The sequence below is a fragment of the Botrytis fragariae genome (genome assembly GCF_013461495.1).
Source record: "Botrytis fragariae strain BVB16 chromosome Unknown tig00000006, whole genome shotgun sequence".
Classification (NCBI taxonomy): Eukaryota; Fungi; Ascomycota; class Leotiomycetes; order Helotiales; family Sclerotiniaceae; genus Botrytis; species Botrytis fragariae.
In genome coordinates, this window is record NW_023500988.1 from 1,782,583 (window position 1) to 1,810,413 (window position 27,831).

The following is a 27,831-nucleotide window of genomic DNA, read 5'->3' on the forward strand; positions in this document are numbered from 1 at the left end:
TCCGACCTCATGGACCCCTTACCCTACTCAATACTGGTAGCTCTCAAGGTTCTTGAAGGAAGAGAAGCTCCCCGCCACATGATTAAACAAGACAAGACAATCACTCTCTGCCTGAGACCCATGCAAAGGTAGGTAGGTTGGTTCGGTTTCACTATATTGACTATATTGGACATTAGTCTAGCTTATCAGACTATCTATTTATCTATTTATCTATCTCTATCTCTATCTCTATCTCCATGTTTATATCCAAATCCACATCTCTAAGCTATCCATCATTTTTCTCTCAATTTATCACCCTTCTTGTATCAGTACTGGGTACATATCGTTCATTGTCTATCTGAGAATCCTATTACCCAACTATCACTTTAAGTATTCGTAGTTTGGCACAAACTCACTTCACATACCCCAATGAGCAGCAGTCGCTCATCATTTAGCATTCACTTCAATACTCAGACTCTAAAATCCTGAATAATAGTGCTCGCTGCCTGAGAGTTACTTTGACCCCCTCATATGTCATCGCTCACAGTATTAAGGACATCATGAAGATAGCAAAACATCTATTGACCTTAACCGGTCTTCTCACATCTCTAGCAGCAGGTGCCCAACCTTCTGCGCCAGCTGCTATTGCGGCACCTATGAGACCATTACAATGGGGCCAACTCAACTTCCTACAAACCACAGATACTCATGGGTGGCATGCAGGTCATCTACAAGAGTAGGTTAAATTACAAATCGGTGGAAATGAACAGAGGCTGACCGATATCTCAGGGCCCAGTACTCTGCGGACTGGGGTGATTATATATCATTCGCAGAGCAGATGAAGAAGCAAGCGGATGATAAAGGGGTGGATCTTTTACTTGTCGATACAGGAGATAGAATCGAGGGAAATGGATTATACGATGCATCAGATCCCAAAGGGCAATATACATATGACATTTTCAGGGAACAACATATCGACATCATCTGTACAGGAAACCATGAGTTATACAAGGCAGATGCCGCCGCTCGAGAATACGATCAAACTGTGCCAAATTTTAACGGCAATTATCTTGCTTCCAATCTCGATTACATAAATCCCAAGACCGGTGAACAAATTCCCATGGCAAAACGATATCGCAAGTTTACAACGAAGAATCAGGGGATCAAAGTGGTTGCGTTTGGATTTCTCTTCGATTTCAATAGAAACGCCAACAATACCGTTGTGCAAGAAGTCGAAAAAACTATCAAGGAAGAATGGTTCCAACAAGCAATTCGAGAAGATGCTGATTTGTTTGTGGTTATTGGACATGTAACTCTAGATGGGCCGGAGTACAAGGCCATTTATAAGGCTTTGAGAGATCAAAATTGGGATACTCCCATTCAGTTTTTTGGTGGCCATAGCCATATTCGAAGCTATGCCAAATACGATTCTAAGGCGTACGGAATACAGAGCGGTCGATATATGGAGACTGTTGGCTGGATGTCCATTGAAGGTATCAAGAAGGACGAGAAGGAAAAGATCCCCCAAGAAAAACACACTTCTAGTGCACAAGCCACTGAGGTTGCCGAACGTACAAGCATGTCTTTCCAAAGAAGGTATATTGACAATAACCTTTTTGGGTATCATTTTCATACTGGGTTAAACGATACAACATTTCCCACGGAGCATGGCAAGAATGTCTCGAATTCTATCGCTAAAGCTCGAAAGGCCCTAAACCTCGACCACAATTTCGGTTGCGCCCCAAAGGATCTCTGGATGAGCAGAGCAAAATATCCTAGTAAAGACAGTCTTTTCTCGTGGCTTGGTGACGAAGTGATGCCTGATGTTGTATACCGTCTCGATCGAAAAGATGTTCCAACAATAGCTATTACTAACACAGGCGCCATGAGGTTTGATATCTTCAAAGGTGCCTTCACAAGAGATACAACCTTCATCATCTCTCCATTTGTTAGCAAATTTCTGTATATCAAAGACGTGCCAATCGCTGCTGCCGAACAAGTTCTCCCACTTCTTAACAGCGGCGGCAACATCTTCTTGTCTTCAAATCTAGATATCAATAATCTCGCACCACCTGAACATCTCTCCTACAAAACGGATATTCTCGCTCCCTCGATACCCATCTCCGATCTCTCACCGCCATCTAACGCTCAATCTCCTCTCTTCTCATCCTCCTCAACCCAAAAACCCGAGCTCATTCCTGGCTATACTACTAAGGATGACAACGGCTCCGATGGCGATGACACAATTCATTCCCCCATCACTTTCCATCGTGTACCTAATTGTATCGAATCCCGCATTAATATCCCTTCCATCAACTCAAACCCCGAGACTGTAGATTTAGTCTTCATAGACTTCATAAAACCATGGATCCTGGTTGCATTGCGCTTTTCCGGGGCGGATTATACAGACGAAGATGTCAATAGTTATAGAAATGAGACTTTGACGGAGTTGATGGCCGGATGGATCAAGGACAATTGGGGCCAGGATTGTTAAACTGCGTGCCTCTCTTTTGAGAGTTTTTGAGGAGTTAAATTGCATTGCATAGGATTATTACCTTCGGGTCGGATGCATGGTGGATGGCGTTCTTATTACATATCTCTGTATTACAATGGGATTTGAATGGAAGTGGGATGAAGCCTCTACAGTGAGATGATGTCATCAAGTTGTACATATATGCAGAGCTTATGAAATATTCAACTTCGATTCAACAATGAGAGGCCCTTGAATTTGGACCATTTAACTGCGCTCAACTCATCCGATTGATTGAATCATGGTCAGGGTTCTTGGCCATTCTAGCATTGAATCCCTCAAGATCAGATCAAAGTAATGGTATGGCATAGCTAACGAACGAATAATACAGCTGAGTGACATTAAAAGAATCCGTAAACTGCCATAGTTTACAAAAGAATCATGCAAACCCTCAAATTATGATTCTATTCACACTTGAATGATTCATATATACTTCTAACTATACAGATCACATGTACAAATCTATATCCTTCAATCTAACCTCACATCTCAATCCTTCAATCTGCCCATTCCTACCCCATCAAATAAGGGTAACAGGAATGTGTCTAATCTTTTCTCGGTAACCATTAAATCATTAAATTCCTTCAGTGCATTTAAGTCACCTTCTTTCCAGGTCTTTTCTCCGTTTTTGAGGGCCCATGGGTTTGCGGCGCTGGAATCGGCGACGACTGTGGTTTGAGTTAGTGGGTGAGCAAGTGGGTCAGGAAAGGGGAACTGAGAGCGAAATCAGGGGTTGGGTAGGTTGGAATCAATGAGAATAGTGCTCACGTGCGCGACGCAGAATGTTATCTGCGAGGATTAGACCGCCAGGTTTGAGGAGACGGGTTTGCGTAGAAGATGGGGAAGAAAGAGAGAGGATGAGATCGAGATAAGCGGGGTATGAAGTTTTGTCGGCGTCGATAAAAATTAGATCGTAAGGTTCTTGAAGATTGGTGATCAAGCTTTTAATTCTGTGATAAGTTTAGAGAAAATGTCTATGTACGTGTTGAGGGGCGGTTGGAGACAAGATAGACACTGGACATACGATTCACGAGCATCACCAACCAAAACCTCAACATTACTGAGATTATTTTTGGAGAATGTCTCGCGGGCAATTTCCGCGTATTCGGGTGAAAATTCAAGGCCTGTTACGTGACCTTCGGGACCGACGGCCTCAGACCACTAGATTGAATTTTAACATCGGGGATCAAATTATGACAGGATAGAGGGAAAGAAGGGCTTCAAGAAATGAGGAGACTTACCCCCATAGTAGAAAAGCCAATGTAGGTTCCGATCTCTAGAACTAATTTTGTAAAGTCAATATGTGAAGACTTCCATATACGCGGCAAATATAGCTTGGACTAGCATGAAGTAAAAGGTGCCTGCAAATGTATTGAGCTCCCACTTGGTAACACTAAATCGAATACTAGCGGTTAAACACATCTTAAAATCGAGGGCCAGTATCTCACTCTCACACAATCCCACAGAGACACAACAGCCATCCTCGATCTTTTAACAATATACGGAGTAACGTACTTCTTTTGGCACCCATAGCCCTGGCCATAAAAATCTGAAACTGTGCTTGGAAAGGCGAGATCATAAAATTGGCCTTTGGCTGAGTCGATCCCCAAGCATGATGGTCTAATATATGTTTAGGAAGCTTGGTTGAATGTTCAAGAGAATATTGGGTAACCGCTTGAGAAACTTCCGGGTTTGGATAGAGAGCAGTGTCGTTTTCCTTCATCTTGTTGTATTCTTTGGGTGTGAAGATAACAGTTAAGCAGTGATTTGTCCTTGATTCGGTGTTGGCTTGCTTTCAAAGTATTCAGAGTTGTAACACGAGAGAGAAAGATCGATGCTGTAACCTTATATATAAAGATCTGATAAGATTACGTGTATGCGGGGTTTGGGAGACAAGGATCGGCACGAGATCCAGATCACTCCGATTAGATACACGTGATAATCTTCCTTGGGAGGGTGGGAGCCCGGGAGCTTGGGGTGATTGTCTGGCCGGTTCTCTGATAGCTGGGCTGTGTTTCCCATTCCCAAAAGAGTAGAAGGAATGCTTGGCCAGATCTAAGGAGGGAGCAAGTTTTGGTATAGTACAAAGCACTTAGGACAACCAGACCCAAATCTAGAGAAAAATAGAAGGAGACTTATTCAACATTAGCATATTGTAATCCGAGCTCAAGCGATGCATTGAGTATTTTGACTTTATATGATAACACCAGGGTAGTTCGCCAATGGTGAAAAAGGGGTGAGTCCAAAGGGGGAGGATTCTTCTGTAGAATTAGCTTCGTGTTGACTCTCTCAACAATCAAATACAAATACAATCCTTTCTTCAACCAAGTCAACCAAATCGAAACTAACCTTCTTTTACCTGCCTAGGTAACAAACCAACCACTTGATTGCTGAATTTTACGGAGTCGGCAGTGTCAACAGGAGAATGTCAATCTGTCGAATGCAGCGTCGAATCTCATTGGTTAGCTCTAACCTACAAACAAACACTCACTTGCTTGTGCATTGGCCAACAAATGCAATCGCTAGCAACAATGCAATGCCTCACGGCCACCTCCTTCTCATTCCCAACCCAACTTAATCCAACCATACTTGAAAGTCTTCGACAACATCAGAACACATTCTTTAGTTCTCAAAGATTCACATCATTATCTTCATTCTCCATAAAACACCTTACACTATTATACTTTGCCTTCAATCAGATCTACGACAATGACTACGAGGTACGTATCCATTCTATCACATGCAACTCTTCATGTATACTCACCGTTCAGATAGATTTCGAGTTGAGTGTACGTGTCCATAGCATATCCTCAACCAACCCAACGATCCTAATTCTATTCAGATGCACTTAAAACCCATCGACGAGATCAATTCATAGGTACCAACTGTCAATTTGCTTCTACTCTTTCCACTTGTCATACTGCTGTGTAATTGAATAGCACCCGATAGTATCGCGCGTGATCTTGGAAGTCACAATTTCCACTTTGGGCAAGCGCTCTTAAAATGTTCTCACATTGATTACTGACTTTCAATTAAAGAATGGATCAAAGGTTTATTAGCTGTACCGTTTGTTCTACATTCACAGCCAACTGGTGTATTCGAATCCAGAAATGGAACCATTGGTGAAATGGCTGAGATTGCCCACCGCCGTTATGCGGAAATCATGCAAGACGTTGAAGATATGATTGATGATCACAGTGAGTATAATTCTTCGTAACGTAACCCAAGATACTAAAGTGGTCAAGTCGCCCATCAAAAAGTTGGCTTAGGAGGTCAATCCAAGTTAAAACTCCTGGTTCCCAGTATTGGTACATTTTTCACTCGACTACCACTGGCGGACGCTTTTAGATATCAGGACAGAAAACGCTTTATCTCGTCGAGACGATTTGTTCCACCTTCTTTCAACGATATCAGGCTTATTTTAAACACTGCGCAGCTCATGGGTGTCACTTCTGCGGGATCGGTGGATCTGGCAACTTTTGATGGTGATGTTACATTGTAAGTCATGCTTGTTATGCTAGGTTCTCGGCTTTCTAACTAAAGCATTGAAGATATGATGACGGTAAAAGTCTTGAACCTACCAACCCTGTTATTGAGCGAATAATTAGTGAGTCGTACTAATCTACGTTGGATGATAAAATGCTTATAGCTGTAGATCTTATGAGCCACAATACCAAGATTGGAATTGTAACTGCAGCTGGATATACTGAGGCTGAAAAGTACTACGGAAGACTTCATGGACTGTTGGAAGCAATCAAAGCTTCCACCATTCTTACACCAGAGCAAAAGCAGAATCTTATCGTAATGGGTAAATTACCTTTCTAACACTCTCGTTCTCCTTTATTTCTAACGCTCATTCAGGCGGCGAATCCAACTTCCTCTTCACCTATGACGCCAGCTCCCCATACCTTTTGACCCATCACCCCCGTCGCTCATGGATTCTACCCAGTATGTCCACTTGGACTCAACCGAGTATAACTGCTCTTCTCGACCTTGCGGAGTTCTCCCTTCGCGAGTGTGTTACCAATCTTGATTTGCCTGCTACTATTCTTCGAAAAGAACGAGCTGTGGGCATTGTTCCTCGAGAACCGGGCTATAAATTTGCACGGGAGTCACTCGAAGAAACTGTATTAGTTGTACAAAAGAAGCTCGAGATGTCGGACGTCGGTCGTTCTTTACCTTTTTGTGCTTTCAATGGGGGAAATGACGTTTTTGTGGATATTGGCGATAAGAGCTGGGGAGTGTTGGTCTGTCAGAAATTCTTTGGTGGAAATGTCGAGGATGAAAGTCAATGGATCAAAAAGGACAAGACTTTACATGTTGGAGACCAATTTTTGAGTGCCGGAAGCAATGATTTCAAGGCGAGAGTTGTTGGTACTACAGCTTGGATTGCGAGTCCCAGGGAGACGGTGGAATTGCTGGACGAACTAGGAGGACTGATTCAGAAGAATTAGACTTATCGAGCAGGGAATTTCTGGTTGAATAACATGAGACTTATGAAGTTTTGTTTGCATGAGCGGTAGCATTTTTCGTTTTGTTTTCATGAGAGCCGGACTCTGGGTAGTAGCTAGTTGGAATTTTCTGGATATTAATACTTGTTATCACATTCGGTGTCTCTGCATACCCGAAATCGGCATCAATACGTGACTTTTAACGTCTGAGGCGATGATTGGGGAGTTATCGATTATCAGTCTGGATGTTCTCTGAACACCTATTCGGTGAGGAAGCTAATTGAAACGGCGGAAGGCTAAGCTGAGGCTAATGGCCTACGATCAAGGAAGAATAACAATTTTGGAGGAATCCTGTGATGAGCACATGATCGACTATCTGTTTCAATAGCTTTAGGTCCTCTACTAACAAGCAACACCGTGTAAGCTACAGTACGATCGCTTACCACTAACAATTTAGTCAAACTTTATTGTTTGAAGAAAGTTGGCAGGTTTCCCCAACAATATTTCATAAACAAACACACTTGTCTGCCAATTTTAACTGCAAACCTCAAATCTGTAAGCATGATTTCTTTCTGGAAGAATTTGTTTCATCGCAAGAAGGCTTTGGGCTCATTAGAAGCACCTCCACCATACAATAACACAAATCCTAAATTCTCTGCAGCTGCCGAAACCTCCGCCCAATGGCTTATCCCCTCTCATAACGTGAAAGCTCAATCCTCCGCGGCTACCCAAACCAATCCAGGTACCCCATCGTCTACATTTCCGCCTATTCATATACTCACAACGAACACTCGTCCGAGTATTACCTCGCAAAGCATTCCACAATGGAATTGGAACCACGCTGAATGTCGATTATGGATATTCAAAATGTTGACTGATAAGTGTGGTAGATCAGAACAACATTCCTACGAGCTGGCCATGATGTGGGAAGGCTTTGGCCCGGCATTGTTTATGACTGAATATAGTACATGGCAGAAGTGGTTGGGGCCAAATGATGGAATATCAATCCATAGTGTTATTATTGAAAACTTGCGGTCAGAGGGAGCTGTACCAAGTAATCTAGCAATTCAGACTGGTGAGCCGAAATGTACTGATATTTAATGAAATTTGAGTCGGTTTGGGAAACTTGGGAAGGGTTCGGAGCGGAAAGCTTGAGAATGCATAAACGAGATGTTTTAATTTTGTCATGACACTTAAAGCCGTGGTTGGAAGATAGCTGGGTATGCGGTTGCACAAATCTATATCCATTCATTCCTACTTTTTCTATCTCAATCATAAGCGGAAGCGCTAGCTCCAGGGTGAGGAGACGGGGAGGGTAAATGACAAGTAGGCAGCGAGGACACGGAGAATGAGGATGACAAAAACGGCGAGAGGCGGAAGAAGATTACAGAGGGTGAAAAGCAATGGGAGTGAGCGAAGAAATCGAGACTATTGAATGTCAGTGTCACAGTTGTCAAATAATGCGAATTTTAGAACTGCATCAATGATAGTACAACGTTATTCATTTTCTTCTCTAGTATCAGACCCTCCCTTTCCACTCATTGGATGGGATATCATATCGAAGCCAGACGTCTCTGTTTTTGTTTTTCCAAATGAATAAGATGCACAACGTGATTTTCCTGGAATGTGATATTGTCTGACAACTAACCATCTGCATAGGTAGTAGTCATTTAGTGGAAAATTCCATGTACGTGCTCGGCTCCGACGTGACGGTCATTCGTGCCCACTCTCGTTAACACCACTAACTCCGAGACTTGAGCCTTTATCCATACCCCTTCATCTTCTCCAATTCATCTCACGTGTGAGACAGCCTGATATTGCAAAATAACATCAATAGCTATGCCTTTCGAATTTATCAATAATTCAAGAATCAATCATGCAGTCCGAAAACGCATCCGGAGTCACGTCGCTTTGGGAAGGAATGCTGGAAAGAAGCTCGTCCGACCGTCTAGAATGAAAGCAACTGGAATGAAACGTGTATTCACTTCGGCTTGTATAAATTTGAGAAGTGCCCAGATTGGCTCGGGTCATCTAGAACAACAGGACTCGGAGGAGAATACCACTTATGAGATCGAACGCCAGGTTGGGAATATCATTTCTTGTCTTCCATTTCCAGATCACGTTTTCAAAGACAAGCAAATCATTCAGAGAAGTATGGTGACATCGTTCTAGTGATACCTTTTTTTATGGGAATTCTTGCTAATCTGGGTTAATTGCGCAGCTTTTGCATTCATAAGCAGTATAGGATACCCCGCGGAATTGAGCAAAGCTTTTATTAAAACTCAGACATCTACTTCGATATTCGTCCAGTTCATGCTTTTAGACGAAGCATGTACGCTACACTTATCTCTTCTTAGACATCAAAACAATATCACTAATTCAACATCTCCCAGGTTTACACTGCGGTGTAGCTGTGTCAGTCACGGCTCTCAATAACCTCATCCTAAATCAGGAAGATCCAAAGATAGCTATGCATCATCTTTCGCTTGCATTTCGCTTGATTAATGAGAAACTATCTGGAAAAGAGGCCGTAGCTGATACTACCATTGCGGTTGTGTTGACTATGTCACATTATTATAGGTTGCAGGGTCAATTCAGTCAAGGCCTTGTACATATTCAAGGACTCGAAAGGATGGTTAAGATGAGGGGTGGCATCTCAAATCTTAAAAGGGAACAGTACACTCTTGCTCAAAAAATATTCAGGTCAGCAATGAAGATCTCTATGCATGATTAATGTTGACACACGAGATAGGGCTGATCTCGAATATTCTCTCCATTCGGGCGCCTGCACACGATACAATGTTCAGGACATTGAATCCAATGATACGTTCTGCGCAAGTGAGAGTAGGAATCTAGATTTCTACAAAAACAAGGCAATCTCATGTGCATTAGTTTCATTACCACTGAGCACCGATCTCCTTGTTCTTCTGGTAGATACTATTAGTTTCACTCTGTTGCTCAATGATGCCATTGTCGGAAGAGCTCCCCCTTTGGCTGGTCACAAGCTTCACAACACGCTTCTTCTTCTTGGATATCGTCTTCTCTCCATGTGTCCTTTAGGAGATTGTCGTCCTAAGAACTCTCTGGAGAATGCAATTCACTTAGGCCTGGCGTCATTCATCTCAACATTTATGCGTGGACTCGATGGGAAAGTCCCAGTCAATCCATTGTTGGCTAATTTGCTTAGATCTTCTACACAAGAACTTTCTAAAAACAAATATGGATCTCCAGAGGCATTACTCTGGTTATTGCTTATAGGGAAAGCCTCAATCTTCGGAAGTCTTGATGATGCTTGGCTAGCTTTGGATATAAGCCAAACTATGCAAGTTCTCAATCTTCAAGGTCATACTGATGTACAACAAAAGCTGGAAAGCTTTCCTTGGATCTATGCCTTGCACGATAAAGAGGTCAGTGCATTACTGCAATCGATTGAAGGGTCTCATTCCGATGCTTCGACCACTTAGAGACAAGAATCCAACTCTTATAAGGAAACGGGGTAGAACTCTTCGAGAATTTAGTAAGAATAGAGGTGGTTGAGTGAAGAAATGTGTGTATAGAAAATTTGATCTGTCATTGATACATATAATCAGATGCGTCATTCATAAAAGAAGGAAGCTATGTGAGTTACTTGGAGAATAAGTAGCACTAACGATGAGTAGCTTCAGAAGCTTCATCTTTTAAATATCTTCTCTACGCATCCAGGCTCAATCGTCTCCAATTTCCCTGCAATAGCATCCCAAACAATCTTCTGCGATTTCTTGCCATCCAAGTCAGTTATCCAACTTGGTATCGCATTCCTTGATCAAATTGTCAGCACAGTAACAGAGTGTGGCTATGATTCAAACGTACTCAGCGATGGTACAAGATTCCAACAGACACCCATGGCTCTCTTCGCCCGCAATGGCACCGTACAATAATGTCCGGCTTCCATCCTCGGCGGTTCGCCCATATTGCTCCTTTTGCTTGGCTATTCTTTCACGAAGTCCGGGGGGGACACTGCGGCTAAGGTCGGTCTTACAGAGACCGGGGCACACTAGGTTTATGACAACTCCAGTTTCTTGAAGGGGAAGAAGACCAGTGAGATGGCGAATTGCCATTATCTCAAGGAGCTTAGACAGTGGATACCTGGTTGAATTTTGTTAGTCTGAATCAAGAGACCTACGGATAACTTACGCCTTGGGAGTCATCTCTTCCATGTTCGAATTCACTATTGGGTCATCCTTGATCTTCATCCAGTCCTCCCCAAAATCAAAACAGACTCTACTCGTTACGATAACCAGATGCGGTAAGATTCCGAACCGCTCCCCAGATTCCTTCAATTTTGGAAGCAACAAGACTCCCAATAGTATAGTGCTGATTACATTGACTGTAATTGTAAGCAGATGTCCCTCTTTCATGATTCTTTCTCCTGAAGCCACTCCAGCGTTCTCTATCACTGCATCGATTCTATCGAGTTCATCAATTGCTCTTTTCGCAAAAGCTATAACAGAAGCGTATGAAGATAGATCAAGCTCCCAAACTTGTGCTACACCAGAAATTCCGGTTGATGATTCAATATCAGCCAGAGCGCGAAGACCGGAAGACGGGTCACGTACTGCCATAATCACGGTGGCAGAGCCCAGTCGAACAAGATGCCTGGCTGCTTCAAACCCAAGACCGGTGTTGGCGCCAGTAACTATGTAAGTACGGCCTCGACACGTCTCGGGAGTAACGAGGAGCGGAAGGTTGTGGGGTTGAGTTGCAACTGCAGCTGCCATGTTTTCTCGGGAATAGTTGTTGGATAGTGATAAGCGATGAGCAAGATTCTTACGCTTAGGTATGGGTGGTTTCTGAATGAGATTGGTCTGGATGATTTGAATTCAACCACAACTAGAGGGTGAACAGCATGTTATATAGATTTTTCGCACATCGTTTTCCGTTTTTATTTCAACGCCCAAATGAATAGCATACATTCTGATGAGATCATTGCCATGGCCAGTGACCGGTCTTTAGCAAAATCCGTGAAGATTCATCTCCAAAATCCGAGATGTGAAGCTCCTGCTACACATTTTGATGTGCATAAGAGCTCAATTTGAGAAATGAGCATCCACAAATAGATGAGCCGCAGGAGCGGGCCAGTGAGAGAGCAGTTTCCTGATCTGTACATTGCGAAGCGAGGTCGATTCCCCGCTCGTGTAATACAGCCTATCAGAGACTATTTTCCCAGTTCAGACTAGCTCAATCCGGGGCCTGTGGCTGTGAAGTTCTGATAAAATTTCTTTAGAGGAATCAATTCGTAGTCAACATCGCTCCTACTGGGTAAAAATTCATTGGTTTTGTTTATACAAGTATTGACGTGACAGGTAGCTGCAATCTTTTTGCATTCTACATTGTCCCGACTTTCACTTCATTGATGGAAATGCCGTCTTTACCATCGAGGTCCAAAACTTTACTATGCTTTCTAGAACAATGATGATCTGAATGGCAACATACGAAGGAACAAATTGGGCCCGCTATATAATTTTCATGCATTAAGGTTGCTAGACGCTTGGAAGATTACAAATAATTGGCAAGTACACTACATTTACCCTCATTGATATCAGGAGGCCAATGTGGAATATAATCCAGACTTAGCGTAATTACTGAAAGTCAAAGAACCGTTTGCTCTAATAAACCAGATGAAGAGGTTAGAGAGTCTGCGTACATTCTAAGTTTCAGCTGTTGTGGATACCCAAATAGATAGCAAATGTCACGAATGTGTTGCCAAGAGTGAATACACCACAAAATACTTAACATGCTTACTGCGAGTAGTAATGCACCTAAAGGTTACACGAAAAAGAAGTCTAGGAAGTCGCAAAAAGAAACCCCCAAGATACAAACTTGAGTGGGGAGTAGGAACCAATCAAGTTATATAATTTCGTAGTTGCAAACCTGTGTGTCAAAAGGTGTCACGGAAGCAAGTATTTACACAACAGCGCTGTCATTAGAAGATATGGTGGAAAGAGCAACGTATATTTGGTTGCATCCAGACGAAAGACAAATTATTAAGTTCCGAATCAGGAAACTCGATCTCGATTGCCTACTTACAGTTGATCAGTGGACCTTCGAAATCTCATGACAGCTGGTGTAGACCTTGCTTGGGTCTCAACTATCATGTGTTTCATAGCCTTTACATTGCTTCGTAGATCTTCTTCCTAGATAGTTGGCCACAATACTAGCCTAGAGTAATATGAGCATTTTTGACGGCAAATCCACCTTCATGATAAGAAGATACAGACTTGCGAGGAACTTACCTGTCTTGGGCTGTTGTCATTGCCAATCGTCGATTTCGCAAGTGATGATTGGTAATCTCTATTGATAATCTGTATAGCAAGATCTCTGATGTTTAGCCAGGTGCGCACGAAGATTACTTGGAACGGTCGATTGCCATATTCAAACTCATTTACGGACAGGTCTCGTAAGGGCACACCGTATGTTACCTCCCATAAGAAACGATGTCTATGTTGCAATTGAAGTGGATGAACATTGAAGTATCTTGTCCTAGGATTGATAAATGAAATGGGTATGAAGTGTATCCTGTATTGAAGGCTACAACTTAGCACTTATGCATATTAATTGGATCGGTCTGGATTTCAATAGAAGCAGGCGTTGTGATCTGGATCTGGAGAAAGCGGAAATTGTTTTGGACTCTCGCAATACCCATCATAACTTATGGCTAATACATGCTGAGCTAAAGGGTACGATAGGGGCTAAGGACAGGTATCACGCAAGAGATTATTCATATCTTTCGAACAAGTTTGATCAACTAGACTGGCTGAATGGGCAGGGAACTACCTTCTTGTGAAAGTCACATATGTGGATGAGTTCATAACCCTTTTCGCAGCTTCTTCTCGCAGCTTCGTTTCACATACAACGTACGTAAATCTAAAATTTTAATGTCAGGCATGGTGTCTAAAGACTTACTGACGACTCGTGGGACCAAAATTATGCTGGCTATGATTCATTCTTGCTATTCTGATCATTTGAGTCCGAATCTCATCCCCTGACTGTCACGGATATCATCCTTTCCGGGTGTAATTTTTCATTGAACCGATCAATTTGACCTAGAACGTCACCCAACTATGCTCTAGACGCCAGTTTGGCCCTTTAAAGTTTGACCACTCGAAAAACTATCGCGATGCTCTTCATTGCAGAGCCAATTGCCGAGGTGGGCAATCATCCGTGTGGAGCTTGAGGTATAAATGACTCTCAAACTAAGGTGTCCTCTAGAGTATGAAGAGGCGCAATGAGCGCCCAATAATTCCTTGGCTCCTCGAATCCTCGTTACTTTTCGCTTTTCACGAGGCCAGAAGTAAGGGATCGTGTTCGAGGTCAACTACTAATCTTCTCGTTGGGAAAAGATATGTGCTTTGCCAACATACAAAATGTGATTATGTTTTGTGGCTAGTTGGTACTCTTTAATTCAGAAAATCGTGGTCTTGATCTTCATAAATATGACCATGAATGTTCATTCCTTTCGGTCGGAATGCATAGAATCGATGCTTTAGTGCTGGTGTAATATGCCCGAACTTTTCCATCAGAACTTGCATGCAGGACAAAGCTATGCGAGTTTGATGAGAGGTATCGAGCCTTCGGACTATACACTGCTCGAGGCTTTAGCTCGTATGGATACAAATCTTCGATGTCTGATCTTTCTCAATCCGTAGGATATCTCGGATCGTACATCTCATACCCGTATTGTTCATCATCGGTATCGCTTTCTAAGCCATCTTGCTTGACCCCAAGGCTTCTGTCTACTTGAATCTTCTCTTCAATGTCATCATTCACAGGCACATCAGCTCCGCCCCCATCAACCGGGGCAAAAGCACTTTTGAATCCCGATTTCTTGAAACCCCCCTTCTTGAAACCTCCAGCGGTAGTCCCAGCACTTGAGCTTACTTCTCCACCCAACTTTATTGATATCAAACCAGACTGCGAGTTTGCTTTCGCTTCTGCCTTTCGAGCTTTGCTAGAGGCCATCGGATCGCGTGTTAATTGTCGCATGTCCTTGAGACGTTGTTTATGAGAGTGGTCGTATGAAGAGAGATGAGCCTCATACTCGTTCATTCGAGCGTAACCTTTGCTGCATAATTCGCCTGTATATGTAAGAGAATGTGTGGAAGGTGGATGGGGTCGTGATAACCTACAATAGAAAGATTTGACAGCCTCGCGAGCACTTTCAGTTTTTGGGGCCGGATTCGTAAAACCACGCTTAAAGATGACATTAGTACTTTATTCAGGCAATCCATTTCACGTGAGATAACTTACTGGAGGCATCTCTTGTGACGATCGTGACGGTTTTGCTGTCTTGTTGTGTTGTCTTGTGTTGTGTTGTGTTGTATTGTAACCTCTTTATCTCTCTTGCGCCCAATGTTCGTCAAACACACATCTTACCTGGGTACTCACTGTTTGTACGAATGCCTGACCACGTGATGGTTTGCTGGAAAAATTAAGGTACGATCCAAGCTTGATAACCTTAAATCTATCCGATCCATACATCTTCAACACATTTCACACTGACTATCTAGTTCTTACCTAGTTACCAACTAATAAGTATCCCGAAACTCTTTTTGTAATTCTTGTTATCATTTTAATGCCTTTTTGGATAAATCTCATTTTGTTGATACTGAGATCTCATACACACTTGCATACATTGTAAACTATGGAACAACGGCGAGATTCTATCGCTTCAGACGATACTTTTGTTGATCTTCAACAATTAGATCCTTCACCTATAGATTCCCCACTTGACTGGGATGAAAAGCTACCCGAATTGCCTTCATATACCTCGTTTGGAAGATCCTCGACATTAGGACTTAGTGGTTCCGGTCATGGAGCTGTATATTATCGTGAGTGCTATTTGTTGTAAATTTATATCATGGGTATGGACTAATGAAATAATGTGATATAGTCACACGTATACAACGTTACTCGTCGTATGCCTTTTCAGTCTTTGGTGCTTTGCATATCACGAATACCTCCATAATACCCCTTATTACCCGCTCGGTACCTGCTTCTGAAAAGTACTTATTACTGACTCGCCCATACTATCGTAAGTGCCCCTTTGGCTAAGCCTGTATCCCTCATCCTATGCTTCACGTAGCCCCACTAACCCCGCAACAGAATCATTTCCTCTCGAGCCATTACTCGTTGGTCTCCCTCTCGCTGCTCATATAACTTCTGGCTTCGCGTTACGTCTTTATCGCCGCCGTGTAGCTGAAAAACGCTACTCCTCCCATCAACCGACCAGTTCTCTTTCATACTTTTCCTTCTTATCACCGAAGTTCTGGCCTTCAATCTCGTTCACCTCTATTTCAGGCTATGTTCTTGCTCCTCTTGTAGCTTCTCATATGCTCGTTAACCGAGTCATTCCTTTGATACATGAAGGAGGATCATCTGGTGTTGGGTTGGGATACGTTGCGCATGGCTTTGTTAAACATCCTGTAATTTCTTGGACGACTTATGTAGCTTTAGTAGGATTTGGGGCGGGTCACATGGTTTGGGGCACAGCAAAGTGGTTAGGGTTGCTACCTAGAGGAACCGAGAGGGAAAGAAGAAGGAGGTGGTGGAGTCTCAATGGTATTGTTGGTCTTGTGAGCCTTGTCTGGTATGCCGGTGGATTGGGGGTCATTGCACGAGGGGGTGCGGAAACTGGTTGGGTCGGTTCTGGATACGACGCTCTTTATCAAAAAGTTCCACTACTGGGATAGAACTGGTGCACAATGCAGTTCGGATTCTCGTAAGATTCTGGATCTTTTAGCAGCACAGCGAGGTGTTTGGTTTTAACCTTCAAAACAAGATTGCAGGAACGGCAGATGAATGTGGCCCTGATGGATAGGCGATTTCATGACATGTATATACTAACATACCGCTCCGTATAAGACGATCATGATGGGATGAATTCGAGTGGGTAGAACGGAGTCACTTGAACGGTGGCAAGACCTTCACCACGGTCCATGTTTTCGTTCCACCTCTTTCACCTTTGTACAAACACATGTTCTCATTGATACGTCCTCTCTTCAGTTCAATTAATGCAATCTTACAGTTGTGATCGCATCAATTTGAATCTGAAATAAACGGTTATAATTATCTGTAGAACACATATCTTTTGTCGTTTTGACCACAATAAGAGACTATGCAGCTGAGCAAACGCCTAAGCCTCTAATTTCCTGTTAGATTGTCCCTAATATACACACGCATGTCGACAAGAAGATGTCTTCATTTGAAGCTCTAGGGGTGTTAAGTGGATGTCGATCAAAAATGACTACAATAATGCAGCACTTAGAGTCCAAGTAATGACAGAAACAGCCTAGAAGCATGCGACACATTGCGGAAATTGTTGGGAATATTTTCATTAGAACTTAATTTCATTATCTCGACATGACATGCTGAATTCCCACAACTATATACAACACAGCAGCAAGTTCTTCCACGTCGTTGAAAAGGTACAAAGCTACAACATATAAGAAGACGCCTGCCTTTACGCCACTTGATATTGGACACATTCATCCAGCCATGTTCCCATCCATCCCTTTTTCGTTGTTCCCAATAAACTCCGTCCATAAGCTAAGCATGAAACCTATGTAAGCATGCCATGCTGCGTCCACCAAAAAGCGAACGCCAATCGAATCACCAAGTATTATTGCTTTAGTCCATGATTTAAGCATACCATCCCTTAGCGCCAATATTACTATTGTCTTGTTCTTCTCTATGATCGATCATGGGTTCTTTGATGTCAAAGAGGTTAATCATTTCTTGCCAATCTTGCATGTCGAGGGATAGGACTGCTTGATGTCTTGCTGTATGGGAAGAATTTGCATTGTCTTTTGAATCCCTGACGCCTAAGTACTCTATCAGCTATCATTTTCTTCTTGAGAGGTATGAGAAAACAAACCTATGTATGGGAGACCATCCGAGTCTATTTCAACTTCCACTTTACCGTCTCGAACCAAGAAGCTCACATAAAACATGTTCTCAATCGTTTGGCCGAAGGAAAACGGATTGATGACAAATTTGAAATATGCAATGCTACAATTCTCCGATATACCATACTTTTCCCTCAGCGCAACACCATCTTCTTCAGACATCTCTTCTGTAGCCTCCAGCTCAACAGCATTGAAGGCCTTGTCCTGAACTTCCTTCAATCTGTCTTGAATTTTGGTGCACAAATAAGTCAAATTTGCATTCTCTGATTTCTCTATATCATCTGCTCTCAAAACCTCGGGTTGTGTTTCGTGAAGATTGTTTAGTCTGAGGGGAGCTCTTCGAACAATAGCCCTGCGGGCGCGCTTTTGTAAAGACAGGGGGCCAAGAAGAAAACCTGGCACTGATGGGCGAGCATTGTTCGGTAAACATGCATTGCGTCCGAGATGTTCCCAGTTGAGCATTTCTCCATCATTGTCGTTGTCGCTATCATCTTCATCTACAGCACCATTCCGGTGACTCCGCTGAGTATTACGTGATGCATGGTCCTGCGAACGTTCGCCCCTTCCCATATATAACTTGATCTTAGAAACAAAATCATCCACGTCAACTCCTTGTGCGGTGTCACCAGATGTCATTCGCAGCGTCTTCTTCTTGGCGAGGTCTGCAGTACTGACAAGCAACCGTGAATCGATTGTTGCATCCGAGGTTTGTTTAACTTTTTCTGATAGCTTATTTGCTTTGAGCAACGTATCCTTGATGCCCGTTGATTCTGCATTAAGATACTCGGCACGGTTATCTTGCAGAGTTCTTGAAAGGCCCCTCAAGTCGGACCGAAGCTTTCTTCTCTCTTCGACACTCTGATCTGGATCATACTCCTGTTCCCCCTCGTCGTCATCTTCAACCGCTTCGATTGTGCGCCTTCTTTGGTTGCGTTGCATTGAATGGTCTCCCTCGCCGGTAGTCCCAGTGCGCTTTCTCTTGCTGATGGGTGATGGTGCTCTTGGTGGACCCATGGAAACACTTACGGCGCGACCTTTTCCCTTATCGATTGCATTTCTTGAAGAGTGGTTCTCTTTATCGGATGAAATAGAAGCGGCTGGGGAAGGAGATAAAGCCATGTTATCGGAAGTCCTTCGTGGATAACTTGGCCCGGGAGATGCTTCGTACAAATCGTCAGCAAAATGAGGGGCCGGAGATTCCGATATCTTTATTCTAGACATGGTGAACTATTGTGAAAGTCTGGCGCAGTCCAAATTTTCGCTGAAGTTTTTATGTTAAAATGGACGCGAACATTCAAGACGTGGTTGCGATAAGTGAATAGCCTCGCGCGTCCAGATCGCGTTTGATACTTCGTGTGCTCGAACGAAAGTTCCTGATAAGATAAAGAATTAAGCTTATCGAGTGATAGAATTTTGATCGTTAAAATTGAAAGTAATTTGTCACTGTGTTATTTCCATTATGACTTCATACTGTAGGTTCCAAATAAAATGTTCGTAGTCGGAAAGAGAGAGACGTGAAGAGAAGGATAGTGAAGGGTGATATGGATTGAAAGGGGGAAGGAAGGTTGGAGGTAGAGGTAGAGGTGGGAATGGGAGTGAGAGTGGGAGCAGAGAGATGTGGTGTGCTGGTATACCTAGTGGCCTTCAATCAAGAAAGAGCAGGTCGCGTCAAGAGAATCAATCGATCAATCATGTGATATTACTTCAGTCGACGTTCAAGTCACTCAATCCTGATGACAGCGAGGGCGAGAGGAGAGAGTGAGAGAGATCAATTTTGGCGGGGCGATGCTAGCGTGACGGGTGTGCGGAATTATAATGTTCCGATAACACTGTGTGGGGAAGTGCACAGACATCGTAGGATGATGGCTCAATGGCACATTTATTACTTGTGATATCGATGTTACCTCCCGTCATCCCAACTCATCCCATACATAACAATAATAGTAATTCATACCGATAATTCATTGTATTTGTTTCACGGAATCTACGGCTCCTACGATCTCTCTACTACAGGTTCAAGTATCACGGGCTCATTAAGTACGCAGTTAACATTATAAATTCATTCTTGCTTCCCTTCCAACTTAGGTACTCCTTCTACCAAATATCTGTGGAACATGGAACATGGAACCCTTCTCCTTTGCAAGTTCAGAGGCTCTGGATATTCCAGTAAACATTAGAATGTAAGTCGAATATCATCACGACATCTTAGCATGCTCGTTTACAAAACTGCTTTATGCACATCCACTAAACATTACATGTATAGCGTCAACCTTGAAGGGGAGCAGACCCCAATTCCATTTTCTACACTCATAAATCGACCAGACTTGAGACATATTGGCTCAAATTTGAGGTAAGTTGCCTGTGTATGCGTTTCTACATTGCATTTCGACCTAGAGCATACTGACACCATTATTCTATCACAGCCTTCACTCGGATCTTTATGTCACTGTACAGTTGTGGGCTGATTCGAAACCATTAACTGTACCCGTCCAAACAGCTTATAAATCATTCAAAAATGAGAGAAAGTGAGTGTCGAAGGTCGCTGAAAGACTTGAACGTTGCTGACCGTGGGGAAGATGGAATGAATGGCTTACCTTGCCCATAAACTGTTCAACGATACCTTTGAGCTCTCAACTTGCGATCACAGTATGGGATTTGTCTCCAACGGGAGGTGATGGGGCTCAAGGGCATGCTGTGCCATTTGGTGGGACTACTTTACGGCTGTTCGATAAAGATAATCAGCTGCAAAAAGGTCGTCAAAAATGTCATTTACATCGTCGCAAGGCTGCAGATGGCCTGGATTCCTCCTCAACGCCCGCAGTCCTGCCTAACGTGCGTCGTACCGGATCTAAATCTAAGGAAGAAGCTGAAATAATAGACAAAGAGGGTGAAGAACTAGACAGACTGGAGAAGCTATTTAAAAAACATGAAATGGGCGAAATTACACGTATCGAGTGGCTGGATCAATTAGTTTTTAGAGGAGTAGAAAAGCGAGGTCTTCAGGCGTCCAGTACCTCACTCAAGAATATACAGCGCAGAAGAACTCGACAAAAAAGTGTGATTTTGACTCTGGATGGGGCAGGGGAGAAGAATAACGATGCCGACCATGATTTATCGGACGACCATCCTTCCAAGGATGAAAGATTCACTCTTCATGTGGAGCTACCCAGATTCGACTTCCCGGTTGTATTTGCCGACCATGAATACCCGCCGCCACCTATATCTTCGCTACAGAATCTTTCTTCTTCTCAGTCAAACATCATCCTCAAACCTCCCCCGCAAGTTCAATTCGGGCCTGGCATCAATGGCTTCGGGGATAATGATGAGCATGGCTTTAGCGGACGCCTTGTGAGAGTCTACGACCCTGAAGTTGGGGCCAGGGATAACCCCGCGGAGAGTAAACATCGTCGCTTGGTTCGAAGTCACAGAACTGGGGTGCTAGATCGTGACCTTAAACCAAATGCCAAAGTCCGAGATGAATTAAACAACATTATTGCATATTCGCCAACACACCTTCTATCACCAGAGGAAAAAGACCTTGTCTGGAAATTCAGGCATCATCTTGCGCGGGACAAAAGGGCACTCACCAAGTTCATCAAATCTGTAAATTGGAATGACCCAAATGAAGCTCGTGAAGCAGTGGCCATGTTAAGCAAATGGACCGAGATTGATGTCGATGACGCTTTAGAGTTATTGGGACCAACATTCGAGAATTCTTCCGTGAGAGCTTACGCCGTGGATAGATTACGAAAATCCGACGATGACGAGCTCTTGCTCTATCTGTTGCAACTTGTACAGGCCCTCAAATTCGAGCATATTTCACCCGATTCGGCTGAAGATGCAACACATGATTCTTCCCTCGCACGACTACTTATTTCGAGGGCAACAAATAATTTCCAGCTCGGAAATCTCTTTCACTGGTATCTTATGGTGGAATGCGATGACAAAAGCGAAGATCAAGGAGCTGGCTATCGTAAACTATTTGCCAAGGTTGAATACGATTTCATGACCGAATTGGTAAAGACGCCAGAAGGAGTTGAGACTCGAAAGGTTCTACTGCGTCAGGCAGAGCTCGTCACGATGTTGTCTAGGGTTTCTGAAGATATAAAGTCTTCACGGGATACAGTATCTCGCAAGGCCGAGAAGGTAAAGCAGTTTCTTGCCGATCCTAAGAATGAACTCATCACTATAGACCCACCCCTACCTCTACCGCTTGACCCTTCGATTATGATCACCGGCGTGGATCCTTCTGAAACGAATGTTTTCAAGTCATCGTTGTTTCCAATCATGATAACCTTTAAGACGACAACCAAACAAAAATATCAAATCATCTTCAAGACAGGAGACGATTTGCGCCAGGATCAGTTAGTCATTCAGATCATTACACTCATGGACCAGCTACTACAAAAAGAGAACCTAGACCTGAAGTTGTCACCTTACAAAATCCTTGCGACTGGAGCAACTGCAGGAGCTGTCCAGTTCGTTCCATCCATGACCCTGCAGAGCATTGTCAATAAGTTCAAGGGCAACACTGTACTTAATTACCTCAAATCTAATAATCCTGATGACAAGGCATCTCTTGGTGTTCGCAAAGAAGCCTTGGATGTGTTTATAAAATCGTGTGCAGGATACTGTGTAATTACATATCTTCTTGGTGTGGGCGATCGTCATCTGGACAATCTTCTTCTAGCACCAGATGGTCATTTCTTCCACGCTGATTTTGGCTTTATACTTGGCAGAGACCCCAAGCCATTTGCTCCCGCGATGAAACTCTGTAAGGAAATGGTAGACGGGATGGGAGGATCTATGTCGGAACATTATCCGCAATTCAAACAGTACTGCTTCACGGCTTATACAACATTACGGAAATCCTCAAATTTGATTCTCAATCTCTTCAGTCTGATGGTTGATGCCAACATTCCGGATATCAAAATTGAGCCTGACAAGGTTGTATTGAAAGTCAAAGAACGATTCCATTTAGAATTGAGCGAAGAGGATGCAATCAGGCATTTTGAAAGGTTAATTGAGGATAGTGCGAATGCGATCTTCCCAGTCGTCATTGACAGGTTGCATGGTTTTGTGCAGCATTTTAGGTAGAAAGTGATATCAGTCATCAAGGTCGAGCTGGAGTTTGGCATCTATGAAGTATCGAATTTAGACCATAATTTACATTTAAATATACTCGTCTGTAGTCTGCTAGCAATCTACATCAAGGCTATAATACATAATAACCATATAAAATTCATAGATGTCAGTTCTTGTAAAACAGCCCCTGCGTGCTTTGAAGTTCAAGTATGTTGTATTATAGGTGGATGATGATCAGAAGTTGTAAAGTGGCACTCACCTACTAGATGTGTCACTATTTCCTTCAGTGAAGAACTTAGTCTGGCAACATACTCGTGGAGCGGTTCATGTATGACATGTGTTATTTTATACATTGATCACTGTTCTTTAAGATACTCATGCTTTTCCGACATCAAGGTAGAAGTACTAAAACTCAAAAAGCAAAATGGGTTATTTTTATCGTTGGCCCGTATAATAACTTTGAACCCTCCTACGATGAACCACACTGAAACATTCATTCCACTTAGTCTATGAAAGTTCAACTTGTGACAGGTCTTCAACCGTCTTGTCTACACACATTTTAATAAATTTACCTACATGAGGTGAGCTCTTCGATCCATTGATTGTAAAGTGGGTACATCCTCGAAAAAGGCAAGGAGTTTCATAGGAATATCACACTCGCCATTTTCTATTCTGAGACTATATATTGATCCTTGAAAATAGACAATTTTGTTCGTTGACAAGATTATCTAACCTGAGAACATTCAAGTTCAATACATAGGAGAATGGGAAGCTCATTCAAAACAAATCGATCAGGTGAAACCCTCTTACATGGTAAACGAGCTGAGCTCAAGGTTATGTATTATACGCTCGGCCTATATTCCTGTGATATTCTACCCCCAGTCATCAAACCCATCAAGTTCCCTGAACATAACACCAAACTGAGAATACTATTGCACATATTTCGGATCTCAAAGGGGTGATTTAGCCAATCCTTTGGTCTAACAATAATGCGTTTAGATGCACGACTTTTCTCGACTCAAGACTCTGAGTCCCCGACTTTGGTCTTTGGACTAGTCTTGAAAAAGTGTGGATTTTAGATTTGCTTATCCTAAAATTATATTGAGCTTAATATGGACGTGCGGATTTGACTGGCTGGGCTGGGATGTGACTGCACTGATGTGATTGTCAATATCTAGGATCCGAATTATATTTGTACCAAGGGTCTGACTGAAATGGCAACGGTGGATGTAGGGTAGAGGGTAGCTAGTTCCCGTCACGGCTGTCACAAAAACTGATTTTTAATAGGTTAAGTGTGCCCTACTCTTATTTCGGAAAGGGCAGGTAGCTAACCATAATAGCTTCGTAGCTATGTAGCGCTTGCTTTTTCTCCGTCTTTTCTCTTCAAATATGTAGGTAGTATTTGACTTTTTGCATAAGCTCTAGAGGAAGACATAGAAAACCATACACTATTCTCGCTACTTGAGAAGAGCACTAACTCGTACAAAAATTGGCTGAAACGGAGAGATCAATCATCATCGCAGAATTCGAGTACCAATTCTCGAAATGTCTTGCTATTGCGCAAATTACTATGTGAGTGCCAGCAGCCCAAGCTTGTCAAACCTCCTCTCTCCTTGTACATGAACCACACATGAATACATCATATGCTCATATAATAGCCAGGGCTCCCTCAATTGCCAGAATATGGTTTTAAAATTTGGTGATCAGTGCAGTTCATGTCTTGTGAGCACGAGTCCCTTTTCATTCTTCAAAGATTCCCACATGGAGGACTAACCCTGTCCCAAGGCTCAATCTCCAAGTCATGATGAAAAGTTTGAATGGAGTGATGCACTTCTAGGTCAGCAGTGGCTGGAGAACTCGAGCAAGGAACAGATGAGAAGAGATGAGGATAAGTCTAGGAGAGGCAGAGTTGGGAGGGCTGTAAAATGAAGGCGCTGGATAAGACAAAAGGTGTGAAAGAGGAAGAAAAAGTTGTAATGGTACGATTGTGTTGAATCTGTGGATAATCGGCATAGGTGTGGCCATCAAAGGGTATATAGAAGCAATATGGGTGGATGGGTGGATGGGAAAACCAGGTGTTGTGTTTGGGTGAGAAGTGCTCTTGGGACTGAACTCAATTTTGCAGGAGGGATAACGTTAATGATCTTTGCCTTTTTGGAGGTTAATGAATTATCTACAGGCCTCATTTCACGTGTTTCAACCCTAGCTGGGCAAAAGATTCAGTAAGTAAGAAAGAAAACAAAAACCAGTGAATGAATTATGGTTGAGCCAGTGTTCAATCAGTAATGTAATTGACCATAATATGAGAGTGTTTTAACGATCTCAGAAGGAAATGTTTCCTGGGTATAATATCTTCGAGATCCAAAACATAAACCGAACTCCCGGGAAGGATCTTCACCGATGTTATAGACTATCCTGCTTAGAAGAAGAGGGTTTATCTGATGGATCCACATCCATTCTTTCTCCCTCTTCCACTGCTTCCTCTCCAAATTCCTCCCCAGGACTGTCCGCGCTCTCTGACTCCGCGCCATTCTTCGTCACCTCAATCTCGCCCTCACTCTCATCTAGTAAATCCTCGATATCCCCCAGTGGACTGATCCTGGGCTCCAGCACCTCTAGGTCTTCTAGTATCTCCCTCTTCGGCATCTTCCACAAGGTCGTCCCACACACCCTATCCTTCGTCAACAAATCGTCCACGAACTGATCCATGAATGTCAACGTTGTGCCTGTCCTTGTCTTCCTTCTTAGCTTTCTCCTATCTTCCAAATAACCTTCTAACATAGTGTATACATCTTTTGCCTGTCTCGTCATCCTCCAATAAAACAACGCTAACGCCCTCAGATACTTGAACTTCTCTCCACCATACCCCATATATTCTTTCAGTATATCGTCGCTGGGCCCTAACTGTAGCAACTTAAAAGCAAGACATAGAAATGGCGAAGGTCTTTGCGAATCTCCATACGTGCCAGCGATGAATGTTACGTGAGAAACAACACGCGAAACGATATCAGCTTCATTGAGCGCAAAACATTGGTCTTTCCAGAAATAACAATCGACAATGCGTTCGCGCACAGGTTTCTCGAGGATGGTAGCAGGATTAAGACCGTTGGGGGCAAGAGGACCAGTGTTGCCGCGTTCGTCAAGGAAGCGCTTTTCATCGGCGCGGTGGGTAGCCATTCCAAATGAACAGAAGTTTTGATGCGATTCGAATTATATTTTGGAAGCTGGAAAGAGGTAAAGAAGCTTCAAGATTTGGTTCAGAGTAATTGAGCGGAATTTTAATACGACTGGTAGTGTGTCTCCAAGTAACGTTGTTTAAAGAAGTGGTAGGTTTTTCTTATCGCAATGACTGATAATTGATAGTTGATAGTTGCTATGTCAACCAGTCACTAATATTTTCAATCTTGCGCGAAACGAAACGGACCCAACGCATCATCGTGCGTAAGTATCAATCATGTGTCTGATGCTTATATAGTTATAAAACTGTTTAAATATGGCACATAATTGTATATAAATTACGGAATTATATCAAACCCTCCACGACATTCCACGACACTACAATACACCCACCACACCACTTCAATCAATCGGATTCATCATATGCTGTGTTTGCAATTTCTACGAGAAACCTCGACTTGATAGCTCAATCTTGAAATACCAAACCCAAACTCACGTCGCAAAAACATGCTTCTGACATCCGGGCAAGTCTCAGTCGCTATTTCTTCCTTTATCGGTATGTGCGAGTGATTATCTCTTCTCCGCGTTGCTACAAATAGCATTATACATTCACTATCAAGCAATGAGGACTTGTTGCCTTTTGATAATGGTAGTTCAAAGCTAATGAGTAATTGTCAGTATTTTTCTTTACGACCGCGCTCTTCCTCTCCGGTTATGTTCTCCAACAGCAAACAGTACGTGATTTAAGAGAAGCTATCAAACCCCAATTTCAAGCAAAGTTGGTGGGGTTAGAGGTTCCAGATAATCTAAATATCAATGCGGATAGAAGTGGAAGGAAAGGTCAGGTGGAGGGATTTTTGCCCAAAAAGTTCGAGAATGAAGCCGTGCGGGAAGGAAATATAAGAGCGGAAATCAAGAGAGATGTAGAGGAAGAGAGTGATGAAGTGGTTGGAAAAAATGGAAAAAATAAGGCGCAGGGGGAGGAGAATGAAGAGTGGAGTGGGGTTGAGCTTGAGGAGAGTGTCATAGAGGTACGGAAGGACTACGGAAGTGTCGAGGGTGAGGGTGAGGGTGCTGAGTCGGTGGACAACACAGAGGGTATTAAGAAAGGGGGAGGGGGAGAAATTGCAGTTCCAGAAAAACCGTTAAGTCGTGCAGAAAGGAGGAGGAGGATCAAAGAAGAGCTGGTCACATCAGGAGAAGGGGAAACCTTTAATGGGTATCGAAGACGTGTTCCAGGCGCTTAACTTTGAATTGCATTTTGGGCGTATCAGTATAAGGGGATGGGGAATATTAAGATGGGATGTATCATACAGATCTGGAGTTTGGAAGGGTTGAATTGGACTAATTCAGGGCGGATATACCATGTAAGCAGAAAGGATGTATATCTTCATTGTACCCATTATACTAAATGAACGTTGTTAGAAATAAATATGGAAGGTGCGAGTGGATGAACATATATGTAAGCTAGATCTATAGGACTAATAATTCTATATCTCTACAAGAACGATCCCTTTAACATCGTGAGAAAAGATTAGTTGGTTATGATCAAGTTTAATCGGCTTGTGACTATGAACAATGTTTTCAAATATATATATCAGGATGATACAAGACCTATATAAAAGGATTTAGCGTTAGAATTAAATTAAACTGATTAATTGAATAT

General features: G+C 42.9%; 12 protein-coding genes across 12 annotated transcripts; 7 read left to right on the plus strand and 5 right to left on the minus strand.

Moving 5' to 3' along the window:
* Window positions 1–539: 539 nt before the first annotated feature.
* Bfra_001733 (putative ser thr protein phosphatase family protein) lies at window positions 540–2,473 on the plus strand (the record flags this gene model as incomplete). The annotated part of the gene is made up of 2 exons (XM_037332158.1): window positions 540–715; window positions 769–2,473. The coding sequence occupies 2 exons, from the start codon at window positions 540–542 to the stop codon at window positions 2,471–2,473; spliced, it is 1,881 nt and encodes a 626-aa protein (XP_037196312.1).
* A 525-nt stretch (window positions 2,474–2,998) lies between these two features.
* Bfra_001734 (putative o-methyltransferase family protein) lies at window positions 2,999–4,232 on the minus strand (the record flags this gene model as incomplete). Its single annotated transcript, XM_037332159.1, has 5 exons — window positions 2,999–3,177; window positions 3,278–3,459; window positions 3,534–3,670; window positions 3,751–3,791; window positions 4,025–4,232. The coding sequence occupies 5 exons, from the start codon at window positions 4,230–4,232 to the stop codon at window positions 2,999–3,001; spliced, it is 747 nt and encodes a 248-aa protein (XP_037196313.1).
* Window positions 4,233–5,218: 986 nt separating this feature from the next.
* On the plus strand, window positions 5,219–6,963 carry Bfra_001735 (putative imp-specific 5 -nucleotidase 1 protein; the record flags this gene model as incomplete). Its single annotated transcript, XM_037332160.1, has 8 exons — window positions 5,219–5,229; window positions 5,285–5,298; window positions 5,352–5,387; window positions 5,548–5,706; window positions 5,755–6,007; window positions 6,061–6,116; window positions 6,165–6,317; window positions 6,371–6,963. The coding sequence occupies 8 exons, from the start codon at window positions 5,219–5,221 to the stop codon at window positions 6,961–6,963; spliced, it is 1,275 nt and encodes a 424-aa protein (XP_037196314.1).
* Window positions 6,964–7,521: 558 nt separating this feature from the next.
* On the plus strand, window positions 7,522–10,424 carry Bfra_001736 (uncharacterized protein; the record flags this gene model as incomplete). The annotated part of the gene is made up of 5 exons (XM_037332161.1): window positions 7,522–8,035; window positions 8,798–9,112; window positions 9,182–9,292; window positions 9,354–9,663; window positions 9,713–10,424. 5 exons carry the CDS (start codon window positions 7,522–7,524, stop codon window positions 10,422–10,424), a joined length of 1,962 nt encoding a protein of 653 aa, XP_037196315.1.
* Window positions 10,425–10,630: 206 nt separating this feature from the next.
* Window positions 10,631–11,717, minus strand: Bfra_001737 (putative short-chain dehydrogenase reductase family protein; the record flags this gene model as incomplete). The annotated part of the gene is made up of 3 exons (XM_037332162.1): window positions 10,631–10,757; window positions 10,810–11,085; window positions 11,134–11,717. The coding sequence occupies 3 exons, from the start codon at window positions 11,715–11,717 to the stop codon at window positions 10,631–10,633; spliced, it is 987 nt and encodes a 328-aa protein (XP_037196316.1).
* Window positions 11,718–14,634: 2,917 nt separating this feature from the next.
* Bfra_001738ca (putative c2h2 type zinc finger domain-containing protein) lies at window positions 14,635–15,255 on the minus strand (the record flags this gene model as incomplete). The annotated part of the gene is made up of 3 exons (XM_037332163.1): window positions 14,635–15,074; window positions 15,126–15,189; window positions 15,247–15,255. The coding sequence occupies 3 exons, from the start codon at window positions 15,253–15,255 to the stop codon at window positions 14,635–14,637; spliced, it is 513 nt and encodes a 170-aa protein (XP_037196317.1).
* Window positions 15,256–15,640: 385 nt separating this feature from the next.
* Window positions 15,641–16,688, plus strand: Bfra_001739 (putative trna methyltransferase protein; the record flags this gene model as incomplete). The annotated part of the gene is made up of 3 exons (XM_037332164.1): window positions 15,641–15,827; window positions 15,890–16,030; window positions 16,102–16,688. The coding sequence occupies 3 exons, from the start codon at window positions 15,641–15,643 to the stop codon at window positions 16,686–16,688; spliced, it is 915 nt and encodes a 304-aa protein (XP_037196318.1).
* A 949-nt stretch (window positions 16,689–17,637) lies between these two features.
* On the minus strand, window positions 17,638–19,124 carry Bfra_001740 (putative nuclear protein qri2 nse4 protein; the record flags this gene model as incomplete). Its single annotated transcript, XM_037332165.1, has 2 exons — window positions 17,638–17,819; window positions 17,873–19,124. 2 exons carry the CDS (start codon window positions 19,122–19,124, stop codon window positions 17,638–17,640), a joined length of 1,434 nt encoding a protein of 477 aa, XP_037196319.1.
* Window positions 19,125–20,024: 900 nt separating this feature from the next.
* Window positions 20,025–23,000, plus strand: Bfra_001741 (putative phosphatidylinositol 3-kinase catalytic subunit protein; the record flags this gene model as incomplete). Its single annotated transcript, XM_037332166.1, has 4 exons — window positions 20,025–20,083; window positions 20,167–20,253; window positions 20,327–20,428; window positions 20,480–23,000. The coding sequence occupies 4 exons, from the start codon at window positions 20,025–20,027 to the stop codon at window positions 22,998–23,000; spliced, it is 2,769 nt and encodes a 922-aa protein (XP_037196320.1).
* Window positions 23,001–24,504: 1,504 nt separating this feature from the next.
* Bfra_001742 (uncharacterized protein) lies at window positions 24,505–24,917 on the plus strand (the record flags this gene model as incomplete). The annotated part of the gene is made up of 3 exons (XM_037332167.1): window positions 24,505–24,560; window positions 24,651–24,710; window positions 24,774–24,917. Exons 1-3 carry the CDS (start codon window positions 24,534–24,536, stop codon window positions 24,915–24,917), a joined length of 231 nt encoding a protein of 76 aa, XP_037196321.1. The 5' UTR covers window positions 24,505–24,533.
* A 474-nt stretch (window positions 24,918–25,391) lies between these two features.
* Window positions 25,392–26,165, minus strand: Bfra_001743 (putative prp38 family protein; the record flags this gene model as incomplete). The annotated part of the gene is made up of 1 exon (XM_037332168.1): window positions 25,392–26,165. The coding sequence occupies one exon, from the start codon at window positions 26,163–26,165 to the stop codon at window positions 25,392–25,394; it is 774 nt and encodes a 257-aa protein (XP_037196322.1).
* Window positions 26,166–26,672: 507 nt separating this feature from the next.
* Window positions 26,673–27,412, plus strand: Bfra_001744 (uncharacterized protein; the record flags this gene model as incomplete). Its single annotated transcript, XM_037332169.1, has 2 exons — window positions 26,673–26,721; window positions 26,844–27,412. 2 exons carry the CDS (start codon window positions 26,673–26,675, stop codon window positions 27,410–27,412), a joined length of 618 nt encoding a protein of 205 aa, XP_037196323.1.
* Window positions 27,413–27,831: the final 419 nt, after the last annotated feature.